Below are 23,810 nucleotides of genomic sequence, written 5' to 3'. Positions count from 1 at the left end.
CTTTCTTCAATTTCTTTGCAATGTGTTAGATGCTCATAAAGACGCAAGGCACAGTATTCACCGTTAGCCCCAGCTTTTTATTTTTAATTCCTTCCTCATTTAATACACCAGGTCAACCCGTCTCGCGTAATTTATTTATTTTTTAAATTAGAATGAAGTCATATAATGCTCATGTTAAAGGGCAAATACCATGGCAGGCATCTTACATAATTCACTTGTTGTGAGCTCATGGTGCCAATTCAATTCTATTTGTTGTTTTTTTATTTGATACTTTCTGCAGTATCTGGCGACCCAAAGTTTTTATTTTTGTTTATCATTATTTGAATAATTTGTGAGTGATTGTTAAATTAATTTGATAAAAAAAATGGTTCAAATGGCTCTAACCACCATGGGACTTAACATCTGAGGTCATCAGTCCCCTAGACTTCGAACCAATTAAACCTAACTAAACTAACGACATCACACACACCCATGCCCGAGGCAGGATTCGAACCTGCGACCGTAGCAGCAGCGCGGTTCAGGACTGAAGATCCTAGAACCGCTCGGTCACTGCGGCCGGCTGAATTTGATAAAATTTCAATAATTACCGCATGTGCCGTTTAATGCAGTTTCACAGAATAGACCACTTATATATTGAACAGCACTCCTTGCATTTCATTTATAGAATTTAAATAAAATTCACACCTCTTTCTCCCTCCCACACGAGGTATCTTGCAGTGCAAAGCACAGTCGTAAAGGTGCATGATCTAAAATATAAAATGCATGGTGTGATGGTGGTTGCTAGGTACCAGCGAGAGGACTAACCTCGACATGCATTGCCACATATCACATCCATATACAGCAGTTAACGGTACTGCCATATGTATACAAGTTGTGGCGTTGTGGTGGTCTTCAGTCCGAAGATTGGTTAGATGCAGATCTCCTTGCTACTCAATCGTGCGTTGTACACGGCAAAACTTGCAAGTCTCAGCAAAGAGTGTACAGACAAGGATCTTACAGTGCTTTCGTTATACAAGTTGAAATACATCTATCGTTGTATACTAACAGTAACATGGAAAATTGGAGAACATATCATATTGATATTTTCGATACGGTGTCTCACATAAACAGCGGCAAGGAAAACAATTTATTCAAATTTCTGGATATAATACATAAACAGAACACGAATATTTCTAAAATGCACATTCGTTGCAATAATAATAAGTGACATACGTAGTGCCACATCTCAATGTCTTTAGTATAAAGCTAAGCGTTTGTGAATTCATAAAAAGAAAACTGAAAGCAACATTAAAGTACACCGTTGTGCCGATCAGGACCATCGGTAATTAGGTGCGAGTAAAACAATATTTTCGTAGACATCATAAATGATAGCATACAAGTACAGAATACAACTGACATAAAATTGTGGCCGTAGAACGAGGGTAAAACTTACAATGCTAAGAGACTTAGTAAGTAAGCAGTAAGCAGTATTGTAGAATATACATATATCATATGGCACCAATATATTGAAACCTCCCCACAAGAAATTTGAAAGTCCCCACAAGAAATTAGAAAGTCAATGATAATAAAAGAATCTGCCTGATGTTGTCTTCCCACAAAAGTGAATAATAAAAAATGAGCCAAGCGTAACCTCCTTGCAAAATTAAAGAATAATTATGGCCCAAATGTAAAGTCCCCACAAAATTAACGTTAAGATGATTGCTCATTAAACCCACAATAATATTAATTAAATAATGAACTGAATGTAACATCTCAACACAAATAATTAAACCTGATAAATTTTATAAGGGCAGCAACTCTGACCTTCGGCCCTGTGAAATAATTAAACCTGATAAATTCTTACCTCAGTAACACTGCATCTATATCTGCTCTTATTTTTCGGCACAGCTCCGTGCAATGCTGGCGTATATTTAATTTTGATTCTTGGAGGAAATGCATACGAAATATTCTTTAAATTGAAATTAATGCTTTTTCTTCAACAGAGTGGTTAAATTCTTTAAATTGAAATGATTACTTTTCTTTAAAAGATTTACTTTATAAAAAAATTATTATTGGGACATTTTTTGAACAAATTAATTACAATTAACATACGTTATTAGCTGAGCGCAATGCTGCTTCATTACCTTCTACAATAATATACATATTATCCACCACATTCCTGACCAGACTCGTGGGCAGAGCACACCGCGGACGCATGCCGACTCGCCACACACAACTGTATCCGACTTCTACTACAGACAGAGTGCAACTTGCAACTGAACTCTCGTGCGGTCAAGCGCAGACTAGCTACGATAAATAACTCTCTGGTCAGAGATTCTGTCATGTCTCGCCATCGCTGGTAATGAATACATATGAAACGTACGCGTTTCATAACCCTCCACTGGGGGGGCAAAAATTTGGAAGCGATGGTAAGTCATTTGGACTTGCCATGAGCAACAAATTTTTTCTTAAATAATTAACTTTACAATTACAGAATATACAGATATATAGGTGTAGAACATGAAGTAAATATAGTGCACATGCACTGAGTACAGAACATATCAGGCAAAGACAAAATATATACAATGAGTACAAAACATATTCACAAATGGCAAAAGTGCACACGCACAGTAGTACAGAACATATCAGCAAATCACAAAAAATGTATATGCAATGAGTAGAAAACATGTTAACAAAATGACAAAAGTGCACATGCGTTGTAGTTCATAACATATTTGCAAATCACAAAAAATGTATAGCCCATAAATGCAAATCATGATAACAAAAATGATTTTTTTTACTATGTCACAAGAATTAGGATAGGAAAGGGAAGGATTGAGTCATGGTTGTAGCACTTTAGGTTGCACGCAGCTGCACTGAAAGTCCATATCTTTTTACAGAAGCACAACACCAAGTGAGGCAATCTAAAGTTCTTTTCCCAGAAGTATTAATCAGCGTAGCCAAGACACTGAAATGCCGTAGTAATATTCCATGTTATCCTTTTGGTAGTACATTAGGTACACCAAACAGTGGGACCATAATAGCATCTTCATCGCTCATGGTGGTGGGCAAAATGTCGTGTCAACACCACGTTCTTGTCTGTTAAAACAACGTAGAATTAGTGCAAAAACCAAATATAGTGCTCCAAGATCATGAGGATATACAGGACAAACGGATATTGCAGTAATTCCAGGTAATTAGGTTAGAAGGTAAAGGACATTAAGTCACATACTAGTCTTCATTGAGAATTACACTAGTAATGGGTGGCACTCATTGCCCAGTCATTGAACATTTCTGTACCATGTACGTAGTATTACAGAATAATGTTCATGAGTAACTTTACAGAGAACATTGGCACTCATTGCCTAATTACAAACCATCAGAAATCATTTACAGAGAACATTGGCACTCATTGCCTAATTACAAACCACCAGAAATCATTTATAGAGAACATTGGCACTCATTACCTAAGTACAAACCATGAGAAATCATTTACAGAGAACATTGCCACTCATTGACAAATTACAAACCATCACAAGTCATTTACAGAGAACATTGGCACTCATTGCCTAATTACAAACCATCAGAACTCATTTACAGAGAACATTGGCATTCATTGACTAATTACAAACCATCAGAAGTCATCATTGAAAATGAGTTATAAATGGCATAATTAATCTAATTATAGTAAACATTGTCCTCATTCTTCATCTTATTACATTAATGTGTGGCATTCATTTGTCAGTTACAAAGCATTTTTTTGTGCTAGTAATGCATTGCGTTGGGTTCGATAATTAATAACAATATTTGCTTTTGAGTTATTGCTGCAAATGAAGATGTGTAACGTCATTCGTCATGAGTCAGCTGTATCAAGATTATGAAACAAGTGGAGTATATGTAATCACATTCATAAATGACTTGGGTTTAATGAACAACTGCTTATAGTACATTAATTTCATGAATAATTTATCCTGCAAAATATACAAAAATGGATTATTAGACTGAAAGAAGAAACGCATTTTATGCTAAAAAGTAGTGAACTTTGAATTAACAGGTAGTGAAATGTGTATAAAATGTGTTCTCTAGCTGTCCTTTCCAAAACCTTCAGTCATCATACTATGCAATACAACACATACTGTCAAAACGAACTACAACAAATACTTAAATAACTACAGAGCATAAATACATAAACTTCAACATCATCCTCATCTGTAAAGAAAAAAAAAACTTCATTACCCATCACTTCACTATCATAACTCCATTATTATCATCACCTGTAAAGAAAAACTTCATTATTCATAGCTGCATATTCTTCATCATTATTCATCACCATTCATTATCATCTGCAAAAGAAAAATCACTTCATTATTCATTACACAACTATTCCTTATTTCTAGCATATTTCCTCACTAAAACTAAGATGTGAAGTTCTGTCTGACAGTTGCATCAATCGCTTCGTATTCTGAAAGAAAAAAATTAGTTAAGACTGCTATTCTACGATGTGTATATTATATTCTTGTTAATGTTTGTTAATTCTGATCCATTTACTCTTCCTCATAAGGTTTTTGGATCTTCTTTCGTTTATTCCGTAGGTGAAATTCCCATTTCTGTTTAATTTATTTCCTTTACACGTTATTTCTTTCTGAAAATGATGAACAAAGATTAATGTCTTGCATTTAATTCATATACCCATTAGATAAAAACTGGTTTATAGTGATATAATTAAGCATACAGCATAGCATGACAGAAAACGTATTATGTCAAAAAATATAGACAGTGTTCATTGCAAAAATGTACACAGAATATCATAATGCAGCAACAAAAAAAAAGTGTAAAATAGTCACGATGTTGAGATATCATAAGGCAAAAATGTCAAAGTCAACTGGTGTTTGTTATATCGTAAATATTTCATAGTGCATACAAACAAACAGGAAAACAATCATACATACATAAAAAATGGAAAGTACTTTGCGGGCACTTGCCAAGAAAAAATACGACAATCATAAATAAGTAGTCACATAAATATAATTGCATAAGTGGTCATAAAAAGTGTAAGTTTATTTGGAAAATGTGCACGGTCTAATGTGTAACGACAAGAAAAGCGACCTGCTAACCTTACCTTGCCGGGCACTAGCCAAGAAAAAATACGATAATCGTCAGTAAGTGTTCATGTGAATATAACTGCAAAAGCGGTCATAAAAAAATTAGGAAATGGCAATACAGTGTGATAAATCATAAAGTATGTTCATTCAATAAAGAGTTTGATGTTGGAGACGTGGTGGTTTCCTTTCGATTTTCTGGTTCTCAAAGTTTCGACGTGTACAACATTGGGGTGAGGAATACTGCGAATCCGATATGGACCTGCGTATAGAAGTTCAAATTTACTGCACTTACCTTTTATTTTATTGGTTAAATAGTGTGTACGTATTAATATCTTCTGTCCAATGTGAAATTCACGGCGTGTACAAACCTGTTTTTGCTGTCTTCTCCGGCGCTCTGCGGCACGTTTGATGTTGTTCAGCGCAATGTCAATTATTTCATGGTGTCGTAGTCGACGATATGTAGGAAATGTTACTAATTCTTTAATTTTGTTAGGTGGTTCAACATTTTTCAGTATAACAGACGGAGATAGCATAGTGGATTCATTTGGTATGGAATTAATTACATCCTGGAATGAGTGTATGTGTGTGTCCCAATCAATATGTCTTTTATGGCAGTATATTCTACACAGTTTACCAGTTTCTTTCATTATTCGTTCACAAGGGTTCGAAGAAGCATGGTACCTGGATATATACATAGATCGGAGAAATGTTTCTAGCTCGTAACATACGTGTCCATATAGCAGATCGAAACTGTGATCCATTGTCGGAAATTACTTTCAACACATGCCCTACATGAAATAGAAAATGTTTTACAAATGCTTTCGAAACAGTTTTAGCAGTAGCTTTGCGTAACGGAGTGAAGGTAGCAAATTTTGAAGTGAGTTCAACAGCGACAAAGATGTAGCAAAAACCTCTATTAGTTCTGGGAATCGGACCAAAAATGTCTACAGCGGCCATATGTCTCAATTTAACAGGTACAATGGGATGTAATGGAGGAATATGTGAAGTCATATCTGATTTAGCTTTCTGGCAGATTTTACATGACGCTAAAACTCGTCGTATACGTTTCTCCATGTTGGCAAAATAACAGTTCTGTCTCAGTATAAGAAAACATTTTCTAGCTCCGTAATGTGCGTAACTTAAATGAGTATACCAGATTAATTTGTTAACAAGCTCGTCAGGAATGCATAATAACCAATCGTTGCTGTTAGGATGAGAGCGGCGAAACAGGATATTATTGCGTACAGTGTAATGGTTTCTAATCGTAACATTATTCCTATCTTGCCAGAGGTGTTTAATCTCTTTCCATACGTTGTCTTTACTCTGTTCTTGTGCTATGTCTTGTAATGACGACGAAATGAAATTTTCAAATGCAACTTGTTGAATGTACATGACGCTGAAATTTGCTTTGCAGAAGTTGATTGCGATGTCTTGCTGATTGTTGCTAAGAGAACGAGATAGTGCGTCTGCTACAACATTTTGTGTGCCGGGAATGTGAACTATTGTAAAATTAAATTCCTGTAGATAAAGTTTCCATCTGCTTAATCTGTCGTGTGTAAATTTAGCCGAAAGTAAAAACTGTATCGCTCTGTGGTCTGTGTAAACGGTCGTAGGTCTTCCATAAAGAAAATGCCGAAATCTGGTAAAAGCCCAAACAACACATAATGGTTCCAGTTCTGTAACAGAATAATTTCGTTCAGCAGGTGACAAAATGCGACTTGCAAATGCGATGTTTTTAATTACTGTAGAACCATCTTCTTCAATTTCCTGGAAAATATGTACGCCTAAAGCGGTGTTAGAACCGTCGGTGGCAATGGAAAAATTTCTAGTAGGATCTGGGTGCGATAAAAGTAGTGCATTCAACAAAGCATGTTTCTGATAACGTTTTCGTGAACAAGATTCTGCGTGTCAAAATTGTTGCTTGCGTTACTGGAATATACAACCTGTACTGTATTTAATCAAATTCCATCTGACGTGCTATTATTTTCAGGAGGATGCTGTGGCATTTCCACTATTTGTACTGTTCTGTTAATTCTTCCTGACGTATTACGTTCTGGATGATATCTACTATCTGGTTCATTCATAAGAATATGTTCTTGCGGATGATTTTGCTGCTGGTAAGACCCGACTGTTAGTAAATGTACGCTGAAAATTGTGCTCATTGTTTTTACGTCTGTCGTGATAGTCATTGCTATACGGCGCATTGCGATAGGAATTGAAGTACTATGTTTTCTGCACGTAGTTATTTCCTTGCTGCCGTGCGTTACTATTTGTTGGAGCTGAGACTATACGTGCACGCGGCGAAACATTAAAGTCTGGTTGACCTTGTAGACTGCATTGTTGGTTAGGTATGCTAACCGGCTGGCTTTGATGCTATTGCGGAGAAAAACCTCTATTGTTACCAAAATGTGTTTGCTGTTGCTGACAATTTTGTACATACTGATGATTAAAATTTTCTCTGATATTAAAGTTCTTGTGGTTGTCATTTCTTGAGAGTCTAATAAAAAATTGTCACTTTCGGTAAAATTTGTCATATCAGGTTTTCTTTACTCATTTCTTAATCCTAGATAGAGCAATAGTTAAAGAGCTGTTTTGATAGATATAAAGGATAGTAGAAGAGAAGGCAGCAGTGCAGAAAACTAAAGATGAAACAGTACTACTACAGCTCGGGGCCCTGTGCACGCTACGGCACATATTCATTAAAGCGTAATGAATCCCCTGAGGTTAATTAAGCGCTACAAATAAATTTTAGCTTTTGCGTTACAGGCAATGGCGGTAAAAATTCAGAAATAAACTGCTGTATCCATGCTAATTGTAGTTTCTGCATTACAGGTAATGGCGGTGAAAGTACAAAAATAAATCGACGTATCCAGTTCAATGCGTGTACCTTTGCTCTGTCATTTTCAAATACCTTAGATTTTTTTACACATACAAATTGCTCATAATCAACGTTATCGTCTCTGACTGTGTGAACACATTCACGATTACATAAGAATCTGTTTGTCTGTATCTTTTCGGATTTCAAGTTGCGTAGCTTTTCGGATTTTAACTCGCGTAGTCTCTGTAAATTGCTTAAGTTATACTGGCTGTGTGAGTGTGAGAAATGTTCGGAATTTGCCGTATGCTGTGACGTGTTTTAATTGCAATATTTTTTATCTCTGTTACCTCTTGCTGTAAACTTGACAATTTTCTACGTAATGTATTATTAGACGAATCTATCTCACTGATCGTCTGCTGTAAATTTTGGAATTCAGGTGTTTGGTTAAACGAAACCGGTGAAGTATCGTCTGATTTGCTGTCATTATTATTTTCAATAACGTCAATACGACTGGCCAATTCATCATATTTTTCAGTCAGTATTTTTACCTGATCATCGTTTTTAGTGTCAGAAGCATTAATCTGTTTTTGTAATTTACGTGTGGTTTCGTTCAATTTTTTAACGTCGGCTTTGATGACATCAGAATCCTGTGTTAGCTCTAATTGTTCGAGTCTGTCGGTCACTGTTTGAAAATCTACTGTGTGTGTATCTGTTTTTGATTTAAGATCGGAAATTTCATCACGTATTTCGGTGTTCAACTGTTCGATGGTATTAATTTTGTCTGCTACTGTAGCAATATTGTTGTCTACGTATGTTTTTGCTTTCGCAAACAATTTACGTTTGTCTTCTTGTCTCTGTGCAGTAATTGTTTCCATGACTTGTCGTTTTACTTTATTTTGTTCCTGTATGATTTTACGGAAACGCGTTTCACTGTTTTGTAGGTGGTGATTAAAGCGTTCGTCAATTTGGCTGTTCTGTTGGTCGAACTTCGCGTCTATTTTTGTATCCAGTGTGCGCGAAAGTTCTGCTGTCATCAATTTAAACTCATCGCGTAATTGTGTTGCTTTTTCAGAGCATTGTTTACCTACTGCACTAATTTCGTCTCTAAGTGTTTCTGTTGTAGCTGTTTGCATATCCCTTAATTCTTGCGCAACAGATCTAATTTCTTCGCTACTTTTCCTAGCACAACCCTCAATTTCCTCGCGTAATTGTTCTTTAGTATCATGAAATTGCGCGGCAACAGCTGTAATCTGTTCACTAAGCTGTCTGGAATTGTTGTCTAATTTTTCATTCAACTGTTTGGAAATGTTGTCTAGTTTTTCATTAAGCTGTTGTTTGAGATTTTCGTTATTTTCATTAAGTTGTTGTTTGAGATTTTCACTAGGTTGTTTGTGATTGTCGTCTTGTCTTTCACTCTGTTGTTTGGAATGGTTGTCTATTTTTTCACTAAGTTGTTGTTTGAGATTTTCACTATTTTCATTAATTTGTTTGAATTTTTCATCAAATTGTTGTAGCAATAGTGCCATAATTTGATTCAAGCCAATATTACCTACTCTATTCTCTGTGCTGTTTAATGGCGTACCTGCAATTGTCACGTTTTGTGTATCCATTTGGACATTCTGTGGCCGGCCGAAGTGGCCGTGCGGTTAAAGGCGCTGCAGTCTGGAACCGCAAGACCGCTACGGTCGCAGGTTCGAATCCTGCCTCGGGCATGGATGTTTGTGATGTCCTTAGGTTAGTTAGGTTTAACTAGTTCTAAGTTCTAGGGGACTAATAACCTCAGCAGTTGAGTCCCATAGTGCTCAGAGCCATTTGAACCATTTGACATTCTGTGATTCTTGAAAATGTTTGTTAATCGGATGTGCACTGTTAGTCACTATCTCGGAATTAAATAAATCCGACGCATTCTGATTGCACTGTTCGGTTTCACTAGAGAAATTTGTCTGTTCATTACGTAAATCTTGCAAACCGGTTGTGTTAAGCTGGGCAGCGCTCATTGCAACAGAACGCCCCTCGTCATCAATTGTCGTCAAATTAACAGAGGACACAATTGAATTCGTCTGTTCATCACTAGTATCAAAATCATCATTAGTGGTCGGTACCCACTGATTGTCCGCAAATGGGGAACTGTCATTATTACATTGCGTGTCGCAAGTACTACCGGTTATATTATTTGACTCAGCTATTTCACCCATTATACATCGCGATGTACTGTTAACAGTTTTTCGCGGCATTTTAACACAAATCAAAAGTATTCAATAATGAAACAAAGACAATACAAAATCCAACAAACACTATTACAACAAAGAGCAACAAATTGCCGATGATCTGTGGAAGAAAGTGACAAAGTTAGTAAAAGCGTTGCGCCAAATGCTAATTATATTAAGTAAATAAGAACAGATATCTGACTACTTATCAGAAGATTCACAAAGAAATACGATCCTGGTCCGGATGTCGCGAAGTGTAACCTCCCCACAGAAATGCATAACAATGATAATGAGCCAAATGTTAACTCCCCACAAAATTATGTTAAATAATAATGCAAAATGGAACCAAGCTTAAACTCCCCACAAAATTGATAAATGAAAATTGACCAAAAACCACAATAATGTCAATTAACTAATGAACCATGTAGTAAATGTAACTTCCTAACAGAAATAATTAAACCTGATAAATCATATAAGGGCAGCAACGCTGACCTTCGGCCCTGTGAAATAATTAAACCTGATAAATTCTTACCTCAGTAACACTGCATCTATATCTGCTCTTATTTTTCGGCACAGCTCCGTGCAATGCTGGCGTATATTTAATTTTGATTCTTGGAGGAAATGCATACGAAATATTTTTTTTAAATTGAAATTAATGCTTTTTCTTCAACAGAGTGGAAAAATTCTTTAAATTGAAATGATTACTTTTCTTTAAAAGATTTACTTTATAAAAAAATATTATTGGGGCATTTTTTGAACAAATTAATTACAATTAACATACGTTATTAGCTGAGCGCAATGCTGCTTCATTACCTTCTACAATAATATACATATCATCCACCACATTCCTGACCAGACTCGTGGGCAGAGCACACCGCGGACGCATGCCGACTCGCCACACACAACTGTATCCGACTTCTACTACAGACAGAGTGCAACTCGCAACTGAACTCTCGCGCGGTCAAGCGCAGACTAGCTACGATAAATAACTCTCTGGTCAGAGATTCTGTCATGCCTCGCCATCGCTGGTAATGAATACATATGAAACGTACGCATTTCAATATATAACAGGCAAATAGAGAATACAGTACATGTGTGTGTGTGTGTGTGTGTGTGTGTGTACATTACAAGTGTATCAAAAACCGTTTTATGCATTTCGAGTGTAGTTTATAAAACTGTAAAAATATTATATGAGAACTCTCGCAGCAGCACAAAATTATATACTGAAATGACAAAGTCATTAGATAGTGATAACCACTTATAAAGATGGCGGTAGTATCGCGTACGTAAGGTATAAAAGGGCAGTGCATTGGTGGAGCTGTCATTGGTACTCTGGTGATCGATGTGAAAAGGTTTCCGATGTGATTACGGCCGCACGTCGGGAATTAATAGACTTAGAACGCAGAATTACAGTTTGAGTCAGACACATAGGACAATTCATTTCGGAAATCATTAGGGAATTCAATATTCCGAGATTCACAGTGTAAAAAGTTTGCCGAAATTTCACGCATTGCCTGTCACCACGGGCAACGAAGTGGCCGACGGCCTTCACTTAACGAACGAGAGCAGCGGAGTTGCGTAAAGTTGTCAGTGCTAACAGACCAGCAACACTCCGTGACTTAACAGCAGAAATCAGTGTGGGACGTAGGACGAACGTATCCGTTAGGACAGTGCGGTGACATTTGGCATTAATCGGCTGTGGCAGCAGACGACCAACGCTGGTGCTTTTGCTGACATCACGTCATGGCCTGCAGCGCCCCTCATGGGCTCGTGATCATATCGGTTGGACCCTAGACGATTAAAAAAAACTGTGGCTTCATCAGACGAGTTCTGATTTCAGTTTGTAAGAGCTGATGGTAGGGTTCGAATTTGGTGCAGACCCCACGAAGCCACGGGCCCAAATTGTCAAAAGGCACTGTGCGAGATGGTGGTGACTCCTTCACGGCATGGACTGTGTTTACATGGAGTGGACTGGGTCCTCTGGCCCAACTAAGCGATCATTCACTGGAAACAGTAATGTTCGGCTACTTGGACACCATTTTCAGCCATTTATGGACTTCACGTTCGCGAACAAAGTTGCAAATTTTATGGATGAAAATGCGCCATGTCACCAGGCTACAGTCGTTGGCGGTCCGTTTGAAGAACATTCTGGACACTTCGATCGATTGATTTTCACAACTATGGATGGCTATAGGGGTAACATGGCTCAGTATTTCTGGAGGGGACTTCGAACCAGTGAGTCCACGTCATGTCGAGTTGCAGCACTATGGCGGCCAAAAGGAGGTCCGACACGATATTACGAGGTATCCCATGACCTTTGTCACCTCAGTGTATATTGTATTAGAAATTGTCGAACTGTGAAATAAATTCGAGTGAGGTGATGAATTCGTACAACACAGCAGTAGATTGCTGGTATAAAAGTGAAAGATAAAACAAAATAGGGCGAGTAATACTACGAAACATAAAATAACACTTCGAACATTGGAGTACTCAGCAGGGAAGACTATCCAGCACGTTATACAAGGGTCACTCCAAAAGAAATGCACACTATTTTTGTGAAAATACAGTTTTAATTCTGCATGTGTGAAAGTTTTACAGTGTGTAGATACATCCTTCCCGCTTTTTTTCAAACTTAGTTCAATGTGCTCCCGTGAGTGGCGCCGTCACAGCAAGTCTTCAAGATGGCTGCTACACTTGACGTTCGTCAGAAGCAATGTGCTGTCACAGAATTCCTGTGCTGTAAAAAAGAGACAGTGGGAAACATCCACAAGAGGTTGAAAAACGTGTATGGAGATGCTGCTGTCGATCGCAGTACAGTTAGTCGGTGGGCAAGCAGGTTACGTGATGAAAGCGGGCACGGTATATTGAGGATTGTCCTCGCAGCGGCAGGCCTCGTACTTCACACACTCCAGACTATGTGCAGAGAGTTAACGAATTGGTGACTTCTGACAGACGCATCACAGTGAACGAATTGTCACGCTAAGTTGGGATAAGGGAAGGAAGTGTTTGCAGAATACTGAGAGTGTTGGTGTTAAAAAAGGTTTGCGCCAAGTGGGTTCCCAGGATGTTGACAGTGGCTCACAAAGAAACAAGAAAAACGGTATGCAGTGAGCTTTTGGAACAATACAAGAATGGTGGAGATGAATTTCTTTGAAGAATTGTGACAGGTGATGAAACATGGCTCCACCATTTTTCACCAGAGACGAAGAGGCAACCAATGGAGTGCCATCATGCAAATTCACCCAAGAAAAAAAATTCAAAACCACACCTTCTACTGGAAAAGTTATGGCTACGGTGTTTTTCGACTCTGAAGGACTCTTCCTTGTGGACATCATGCCAAGTGGAACCTCCATAAATTTTGATGCATATGTGACGACACTGAAGAAACTTCAAGCTCGACTGAGTCGTGTTCGACCACATCGGCAAAAGCATGATGTTTTGCTGTTGCACGACAATGCACGGCCACATGTTAGTCAAAGACCCATGGAAGCGATCACAATACTCGGATGGACAACACTGAAACACCCGCCTTACAGTCCTGACTTTGTCCGTGTGACTATCATCTCTTTGGTAAACCGAAAGACTCTCTTCGTGGAACAAGGTTTGAAGATGATGACTCCCTTGTGCACACTGCCAAACAGTGGCTCCAACAGGTTGGTCCAGAATTTTACCGTGCGGGTATACAGGCGCTGGTTCCAAGATGGCGTAAGGCACTTGAGAGGTTCAATGGCTCTGAGCACTATGGGACTTAACATCTGTGGTCATCAGTCCCCTAGAACTTAGAACTACTTAAACCTAACTAACCTAAGGACATCACACACATCCATGCCCGAGGCAGGATTCGAACCTGCGACCGTAGCAGTTGCGCGGTTCCGGACTGAGCGCCTTAACCGCGAGACCACCGCGGCCGGCCACTTGAGAGGGATGGAAATTATGTGGAGAAATGAAAATATTGTTCCTAAAGGATGTATCGATACACTGTACAACTTTCAAATATGTAGAATAAAGGATGGATTTTAAAAAAATGGTGTGCATTTCTTTTGGAGTGTCCCTCGTACATATAAACAAAAGGTAGCAAAACAGTCATATACGTTTCTGAGGTTAAATTTGTTAGCTCTAAACGTGTTAACAGTGTAACGTAACGCATAATGAACAAAATCGAAAATACTAAACAATCATCATACGCAACGCCAGAGTGTAAAACACAAGAGCGTAGGTGAGTGTTAAAGACAGACCTATTGTTCTAACGTCGCATTCTGGGTGTTCACTCTCTTTCTCGGACCTTAAAGTTACGTAAAGTTTTTTCTGTGAAAAATTTATCGCAGATACCACAATTATTTTTATGTGTTGCTAATTGTTAAAATTAGACGTATTTGTAGTGTGCTATATATTTTTCCCATAATAATTATCGGTCCGGAAACCTGTCTGAATATTAGTGTTCTTTATCATGTTCGCTTATTTGGTTGCCCCTAGACAGGGTTGTCAGTAGCAGTTTGAAAAGCTTGTAAAGGTGTCACGGTTTGATTGTACTGAGAGATAATTGTTAAAGAAAAAATTTGGTAAGTTGCACCGCTTCCGAGTTGATTAGCATTGAACTTCGCCAAGTAGATCTAGCACGCGCAACCTCACAAGACCCGCCAGAGACGGTGTCACCCAACCTACCCTTCGTTGGGTTTCCAGCACTAAAACAAGAGAGCGATACAAAAATAGGACATGGGGCGGAGGTAGTGCAATGAAAGCCTGAGCAGCCTCTTGTCATATCATCTATGATTGCACGCTGTGAGAACAACTGACGCTAACTACACACACCAAAAAAAGTTTTGCATCACCTCTGTTCCGAGACTTCCGCAACGTGTATAGAAAATTGGAATAGATATCAAAATAAACATCACCTTTAATACCCAGTAGCATGTCCTCTCGCGTTGATGCATGCCTGTATTCATCGTGGCGTACTATCCACAAGTTCATCAGGGCACTGTTGGTCCAGATTGTCCCACTCCTCAACGGCGATTTGGCGTAGATCTCTCAGAGTGGTTGGTGGGTCACGTCGTACGTCGTACATAAAGAGCCCTTTTCAGGCATGTTTTGTAGGGTTCATGTCTGGAGAACATGCTGGCCACTCTTGTCGAGCGATGTCGTTACCCTGAAGGAAGTTATTCACAAGATGTGCGCGATGGAGGCGCGAATTGTTATCCATGAAGACGAATACCTCCGCCAATATGCTGCCGATGTGGTTGCATTATCGGCCGGAGGATAGTATTCACATATCGTACAGCCGTTATGGCGCCTTCCATGACCACCCGCGGCGTATGGTCGCCCCACATAATGCCACCCCAAAACAGCAGGGAACCCACCTTAATGCACCCGCTGGTCAGTGTGTCTAAGGCGTTCAGCATGACCGGGTTGCCTCCAAACACGTCTCCGACGATTGTCTGGTTGAAGGCATATGCGGCACTCATCGGTGAAGAGAATTTGATGCTAATTTCGAGTGGTCCATTCCGCGTGTTGTTGGGCCCATCGTACCGCGCTCCATGGTGTCGTGGTTGCAAAGATGGACCTCGCCGTGGACGTCAGGGTGAAGTTACGCATCATGTAGCCTAATGCGTACGGTTTAGGTCGTAACACGACGTCCTGTGGCTGCAAGAAGAGCATTATTCAACATGGTAACGTTTCTGTCAGGGTTCCTCCGAGCCCTAATCCGTAGGTAGCGGTCATCCACTGCAGTAGTAGACCTTGGGCGACCTGAGCGAGGCATGTCATCAACAGTTCCTGTCTCTCTGTATCACCTCCATGTCCGGACAACATCGCTTTGGTTCACTCCGAGACACCTGGACACTTTCCTTGTTGAGAGCCCATTCTGGCACAAAGTAACACTGCGGACGCGATCGAACCGCGGTATTGACCGTCTAGGCATGGTTGATCTACATACAACACGAGCCCTGTACTTCCTTCCTGGTGGAATGACTGGAACTGGCGGCTGTCAGACCCCTTCAGTGTAATAGGCGCTGCTCGTGCATGGTTGTTTACATCTTTGGGCAGGTTTAGTATCATCTCTGAACAGTCAAAGGGACTGTGTCTGTGATAAAGTAGCCACGGTCAATGTCTATCTTCAAGAGTTCTGTGAACCGAGATGATGAAAACTTTTTTTAGGTGTGTATATGTGGCGGGCCACTCGAATGCGGGCGCACAACGGCCTGTTTGTTCAGCTTCTCTGCCAGTTAAGTCGGAAACGGCGCAACGCATCAATTTTTTTTTCTTAGCGGTTATTTCTCAGCACAACCTACATTGGAACACCCTTACAAGCTTCTCATACTGTTTCTTACCAAACTATGTATGGTAGCACCGCACATCTGCATACCTTGCGAGACTAACATTCCTGGAAGGAAGGATGTTGCGGAGAAATGACTTACGCACAGTTCAGAGGTTTTTTAAAGAATGTATTTTCACTCTGCAGCAGAATGTTAGGTGAAATTATACGGTAACGGAAGCAACAACGTTCCAATAAACGTGTGTATTCAAAGGGCAGTTCGCGAGATAATTTCAGATAATTTCGATTGAGTGCTTACGAGTTGCCACTCACTTCATTAAATATTATCATGTGATGCAGTTATGTTATAAATATATACTTTTCGATTAAGCTATCATTTGATTAGTTTAAAATTTCACTCAAGGCCTACCTTCAGTACAAATACAGTACTACTTCAGCACGTTACAGGATACAATTTATTGTATATGAAGTGTTGGCAGAAGAGCCAACACCGTGTTGCTAGAGGAGGCCGAAATGAACGCGTTTAATTACACGCAGACTGGCGTGAGGTCTGGAACAGGACAATGTCTTCAGAATTGCAAATAAAGTACGTAGATGATGTAATACTTAACTTTAATCCATAATTGGTGTACATCGCTCTTGACGGTACAGGTTTTATAATAAGCTCAATATAACTGGTAATGGCGCCTTGCTAGGTCGTAGCAAATGACGTAGCTGAAGGCTATGCTAACTATCGTCTCGGCAAATGAGAGCGTAATTGTCAGTGAACCACTGCTATGAACGGCGGCTGTACAACTGGGGCGAGTGCTAGTAAGTCTCTCTAGACCTGCCGTGTGGCGGCGCTCGGTCTGCGATGACTGACAGTGGCGACACGCGGGTCCGACGTATACTAATGGACCGCGGCCGATTTAAAGGCTACCACCTAGCAAGTGTGGTGTCTGGCGGTGACACCACAGTATACTCTACATCTACATAATTATTCTGAAGTTCACAATTAATTGCCTGGAAGAGGGTTCATCGAACCACCTTTAAGCGTCTACTTCTCTAGCGTTCCTCTCTGGAACAGAGCGCGGGTGAAACGAACACTTAAATATTTCCGTGCGACCGCTGATTTGTCTTATTTTATTATGGCAATCGTATCTCCTTATGTCTGTGGGCGCAAACAAAATAGTTTCACACTCTGAAGAGAAAGTTGATGATTGAAATATCAGGAGAAGGTCCTGCCGCTGCGAAAAACGCATTTCTTTAAGAGCTATCACTCTAATCCGTGCGTCATATCCGTGGCACTCCCTTCCTTACGTCGCGATAATAAGAAAGAGCTGGCCTTCTTTGAACTCTTTTCGATGTCCTCCGTCAATCCTCTCTGATGTGGATCCGACACCGCACAGCAGTACTCCGGAAGAGGGCGGAAAAGCGTAGAGTAGGCAGTCTCTTTAGTAGACCTATTACATTTTCTACGTGTTCTGCCAATAAAACACAATCTATGGTTTGCTTTGCCTATAACATCGGTGTGATTGTTCCAATTTAAGTATTTGTAGTTCTTATACCAACGTATTTAGGTGAATTTACAGCCTTTAGATTTGTGTGATTTGTCGTGAAACTGGAATATTTTGGATTCTTTTCAGTAATCATGTGGAATTACAACACTTTCCATGATTTAGAGTCTATTGCCACTTTTTGCACCATACAGGTATGGTCTAAATAATTCTGCAATTCGTTTTTATGGTCTGATGATTTTACATGACTGTAAATGGCAGCATCGTTTATGTAGACCAGGGACAGCAGATGGCCTATAACACTTCCTAGGAGAACACCAGATATTACTTCTGTTTTACTCGATGACTTACCGTCAACAGTTACGAGCTGTGTCCTTTCTGGCAGGAAATAACGAATCCAGTCACACAAGTGAGACGACACTCCACAGGCACGCAATTTAACTAGATGTCACTTGTTTGGAACTGCATCAAAACCCTTCTGGAAATCTAAAAATATGGAATCAATTTGACGTCCCGTGTCGTAGCACTCATTACTTCGTAAGAATAAAGACCTGGTTAAGTTTCCCAAGAATAATATTGTCTGAATTCGTTTTGGCTATTTTTCAATATATAGTTTTCTTCGAGTTGGTTCATAATGTTCAATTACACTATTTGTTCCAAAATCCTACTGCAGATCGATCTTAATGAAATAGATAAAAAAATAGTTCAAATGTCTCTAAGCACTATGGGACTTAACTTCTGAGGTCATCAGTCCCCTAGAACTTAGAACTACTTAAACCTAACTAACCTAAGGACATCACACACATTCATGCCCGAGGCAGGATTCGAACCCGCGATCGTAGCGGTCGCGCGGTTCCAGACTGTAGCGCCTAGAACCGCTCGGCCACTCCGACCGGCTGAAATGGATAATTCAGTAGGTTACTGCTATTCCTCTGCTTGGGTACCGGCGTGAGTTTTGCATCTTTCCAGTCTTTGGGCACATATGTTTCTACGAGCGAACAGCAATATATGACTGCTAAGTATGGCGCTATTTTATCAATATATTCCGAAAGAAACGTGATCGGTTTACAATCTGGACCGAAAGTGTCTGAAGCTGCTTCGCTTCACCGAGGATATCTCCATCTAAGTTACTCAGTTGCAGGTGTTCTTGATTCGAATTATGGAATATTTACGTCGTGTTCTTTTATGAAGGAATTTCGGTAAACCGTGTTTAATAACTCTGCTTTAGTGGCACTGGCATCAGTGACATGAGCACCGTTATCGCGCAGTGAAGGTATTAATTGCGTCTTGCCACTGGTGTACTTTACATGAGACCAGAATGTCTGTGAATTATATGCCAGATTTCGAGACAGAATTTCGTTGTGGAAACTATCAGAAGGGTCCCCACCTGAAGTTCGCACTAAATTTCGAATTTCCGTAAAACTTCGCCAGTCTTTGGGATTTTACATTCTTTTAAATTTGGCACCTGTTTAAGAATGTGTTCCACGTGTTGCCTTCGTAGTTGGCTGCAGTACTGCGCCCGTCTCTGGACTGACTTAGGAATACATTTCGCAGAGCTTGACAATATTGCACGATTCACTTCTCCAGTTCTTTTACCATGCCAACGCGAGTGCTGTCCAAGGCATCAAGGTCAAGTGATCTTGGAGGCCAGAGTACTGTGCCTGCCCTACCTACCCATGTTGGTCTGTTTTGGCTCATTACATGTCGTCATACGTCAGCAGCAAACATTCGTTGCTGAAGGGATACATTCTCAAGCAAACCTGATAGGTCCTGTGGCAGTAACTAAAGGTAACCACGTCCACCAAGTTCTCTTGCATGAGTGTTGGCCCAATGAAATGAATACATAGTACCTTCAAACACACATTCAATTACACTGACGGGAAAAATGTCAACGACAAGCAGGAGTTGTGCGACATAAACGAACGTCGTTAGGCGTTTTTGTGTATCTGGAAGATGATGTCTATTCCAATTTCGTGCCACTATCGGGATGCAAATCCGGTTTGTTTGAAATACAAGCTGTAATGGTCGTGAGTGGTAGTTACCTTTGAGATTGGCCGTGGTGAGTTGATGCTAGTCAACAATGCCTTTAAGGCGACAAGGACGCCATTATCAACACCTCACTGTGTTTGAGTGACGTCGTGTAATAGTGCTACGAGAAGCTGGGTTCTCTTTCTGCGATATTGAAGAAATACTTGACAGGAATGTAGCCACTGTACACGATAGCTGGCAGCGCTGGTCACAAAAATTTGCGGTCACAAAACCGGGCTCCGAACCGCCCCATGGCACCACCGACAGGAAAGACCATCTGTTCGAGGTGTGGCCCTGTAGCATCGCACTGCATGTGCAGCATCGGTCTGAGCAGTAGATGGCATCACAGTTATGCAACGAGCGGTTACACATTGGTTTCTTCAAGGACAGCTCCGAACCAAGCGCCCTGACGCGTGTGTTCCACTGACCCCAAACATCCGCCATTTACGATTTCAGTGGTGTCAGACAAGAGCTCACTGACTGGTAGGGTAGAGGTCTGGTGTGTTTTCCGGTGAAAGATTTTTCTGCATCGATGTCAGTGATGGTCGTGTGTTGGTTAGCAGATGCCAGTTGAGGGCCTCCAACCAACCTGTCTGTGTGCTATACACACATGCCTATACCTTGGGTTATCGTCCAGGGTGTGATTTCATATGACAGCAGGAACGCTCATGTGGTTGTCCCACGCACTCTAACTACAAAATTGTGCGACTGCTTGGTGATTCAACCTTTTGTGCAGCTATTCATGAGCAGCATTGGCTCAAATGGCTCTGAGCACTATGGGACTTAACAGCTATGGTCATCAGTCCCCTAGAACTCAGAACTACTTAATCCTAACTAACCTAAGGACATCACACAACACCCAGTCATCACGAGGCAGAGAAACTCCATGACCCCACCTGAGCAGCATTCCAGGGGGTGTTCTCCAACAGGATAACGCTCGCCTATATACAGCTGTTGTAACCCATCATGTTGCACAGAGTGTCAGCATGTTGCCTTGGTCTGCTTGCTCACCATATCTGTCTCCAATGGAGCACATTTTGGACGTGATTGGACGACAACTCCAGCGTCGTCGACAAACAGCATTAACAGTCCCTTCATTGACCGACCTAGTACAACAGGCATGGAGCTCCATCTCACAAACTGACATCCGGCACGTTTGCATGTTTGCATTCAACATTCTGGTGATTGCACCGGTTATTAATGTACCAGCATTTCACATTTGCAGTGGCTTATCTTGCGCTTCCGTTAACCTGTGATCTTGCAATGTTACTCACTTAAATATGATACCTAGACAAACGTATTCCCGAAATTTCATTACTCTAAATTAATTATTTTTTGGTGTTGCGATTTTTTTTTCGACACTGTACATGGGTAGCTGATCCGGTTGCTCTAGACCAGAGTGTGGGTTTACATCTAATTTGACCCCATTTAGATTGGTCTTATTGGAAAAGTTTATATTCAAACGTCAGTTGTGCGAACTATGAAAATGTTTCATGCTAAATTCAAGGGCGGTTCGAAACCACACGTTCCCACTTATGAGGCAAATAACCCGTCTGCGGATCCACGTTTACAGGAATCTTCTGTTCTCGTATATTTTCATGTGCTCCTTATTTCGCTATTGACTAGGAGACACCTTGCAAACTGACATTGTGATTATGACATGGTAATGAAGTGTAACTTAAATTTCGCCCAACTCTTCTAAATCAATACATTCGAAGGAGTTTAATTTATTCCAACAACTTCTACAGTAAGTTTGTTAGACACGTTGAGCTGCAGTGATAGAGAGTATGTTGCTGAATGCAGTAGCATAGCATGAAGGCATTTGTGCGTTGTGAAACCTGTACCCATTAACATGATACATTTTTTTTTTCTTTTTCAGATGGGAATCGAAATGCATTCCAGACACAAAGTGCCATGGTAAACGGTTGGGTGATATATACCTTCTTGAGCTACATGGGTTCAGAGATGTGTGAGAAATACTTGCAGCATGAAGTCTTCCAAAATCTGATAGAGACAACAGAAAGGAAATTCGACCTCCTTCTCATGGAATTCTTCATGAATGAATGCCTAATAGCCTACTCTCACAAATTCAGTGTTCCTGTGGTTGCTCTATCTTCTTTTGGTGGATTTCCCATGACAACCGATGTAGTTGGGGACCCATATTTGCCGTCATATGTTCCTGATACTATGTTCGAGTATACAGACCAAATGACTTTCTGGCAACGATTAAAGAACGGTTTGTTAGTCATGTACGCAAGATGCATTTACAGTCATTGGTACTATCCGAAACTTGATAAAATCGTTCACAAGTATTTCAATGATCCAACGATGCCAAGTGTGTCAACCCTGCTGACCAACACGTCTCTGGTGATCCTTCAGAGTCACGTCAGCTTCAGTTACCCTCGACCCCATGTGCCCAACGTGATTGAGACTGGAGGAATGCATATCCAACAACCACAGGCGCTACCAAAGGTAAGCTTATGCTTTTCCTAAGTATCAGAAGGATTAAACAGTTATCGGAATTTGTATTACATTGTTTTAGAATACACTATAAACAGTAATTGCTTGTAACTGAAGAACGGTCATAATCTGTTCTGGATTTTCCATACAGTGTACTGTTTCAGAACATACGATCAGTACTAATTACTAATATATGACAAAAACTCACGAAGTCCAGTATCAGGGAAAAACCTCGTTTTGATCCTCACTATTAAGAAAGTACTCATGGACAAAATACGAACGGTTATTGCAGGTATTCATTTGATACTGTAGCCTGAGGTTAATTCCGTCTATTGACGTTTACTTACGACTGACTTAGTGCCCGCTGCTTGGCTCGCGTTTGCTGTGTGGTTTGCACAGATATTTTTCCTTTTTCTTTAATCGAATTTTTATGTTGTTCACAAATTGCTACACCATGTAAATTTTTCGTGCTAATTAAGGTCGTAGAAGCATGGTCTTTTCCTAATGTACTTGTGACCAAAAAGCTGTTCTGATAACTGGAGTCCAAGGTTTTTTTGAATCATGTCTTTGCGTTCCTCTGGGTATATTTCCATAGAAACTTTCACACCCTAACATATATTTTTTATATTTAAGCGAGAAGTGAAATACCAATTTTCACAGATTTAACCTTAACTTTTTTTAATGTAACGAAATATTTTTTTACAAATTATCGTCGTCGGTTTCACGCCCATAGGGGCTGCATTTTTATTTCTAGCAGAGAAGTCCAATACAAATTTTCATACCTGTAGCCTTTAAATGCTTTCATAATAAAATAAATTAATGAAGCTTTTAATCTTTCATTTCACTCCCTTAGGAGGTTGAATATCCAAAAACACTGAAACTGTTTTTTTTTTTTTTTTTTTTTTTTTTCTAACCGAGGAGTGAAATACCAATTTTACTAGACAGTTTGACAGATAGTTTTAAAAATGCTGTAGTAGTTCTGTAATAATGATTTATTCTCAAAAAACATTTCACCCACTATTTTACCTTGGTTGAATTTCCAGAAGTTCTGGAACACTTATAATTTTACATCGGCCGAGAAACCAGATAACAAAATTTCGTTGTTATACCTTCAAAATCGCCTAACAGTGACATATTTTCAAAAAGACTTTCGTCCCCTATTCCACCCCCCTTAGGAGTGTAATTTCGAACAATCCCTTCTCAAACGTTGCTTACAGTACAACAGCCACATCTTATCCAAGTGTCAAGATTCTGTCGTTAATGATTTGTCCTGGGGGCTGATGAGTCTGTGACTGAGTCAGTCAGTCAGGACACTGCCTTTTATATTTAGATATGACAACTTACTGTCGCTCTCAGTCGCTATTAGTGACCCTGCTTATTCAGAATCAAAAACACAGAAGAGCTTCTGTAAAGTTTGGAAGGTAGGAGACGAGATACTGGCAGAAGTAAAGC

The 23,810-nt window shown here is 40.0% G+C and overlaps 1 protein-coding gene across 5 annotated transcripts in view; it reads left to right on the top strand.

The window, feature by feature from the left end:
- Positions 1-23,810, top strand: part of LOC126202987 (UDP-glycosyltransferase UGT5-like) — a 109,093-nt gene that overhangs the window by 46,855 nt on the left and 38,428 nt on the right. For all 5 annotated transcript variants that reach the window (XM_049937181.1, XM_049937178.1, XM_049937177.1 and 2 more), the window contains exon 3: positions 21,778-22,370. In XM_049937181.1, coding sequence (XP_049793138.1) covers positions 21,778-22,370 — 593 coding nt within the window. The remainder of the gene's footprint in view (positions 1-21,777; positions 22,371-23,810) is intronic.

Source organism: Schistocerca nitens, chromosome 9 (genome assembly GCF_023898315.1).
Source record: "Schistocerca nitens isolate TAMUIC-IGC-003100 chromosome 9, iqSchNite1.1, whole genome shotgun sequence".
Taxonomy (NCBI): Eukaryota; Metazoa; Arthropoda; class Insecta; order Orthoptera; family Acrididae; genus Schistocerca; species Schistocerca nitens.
This window is presented reverse-complemented; position numbering and strand designations above follow the sequence as displayed.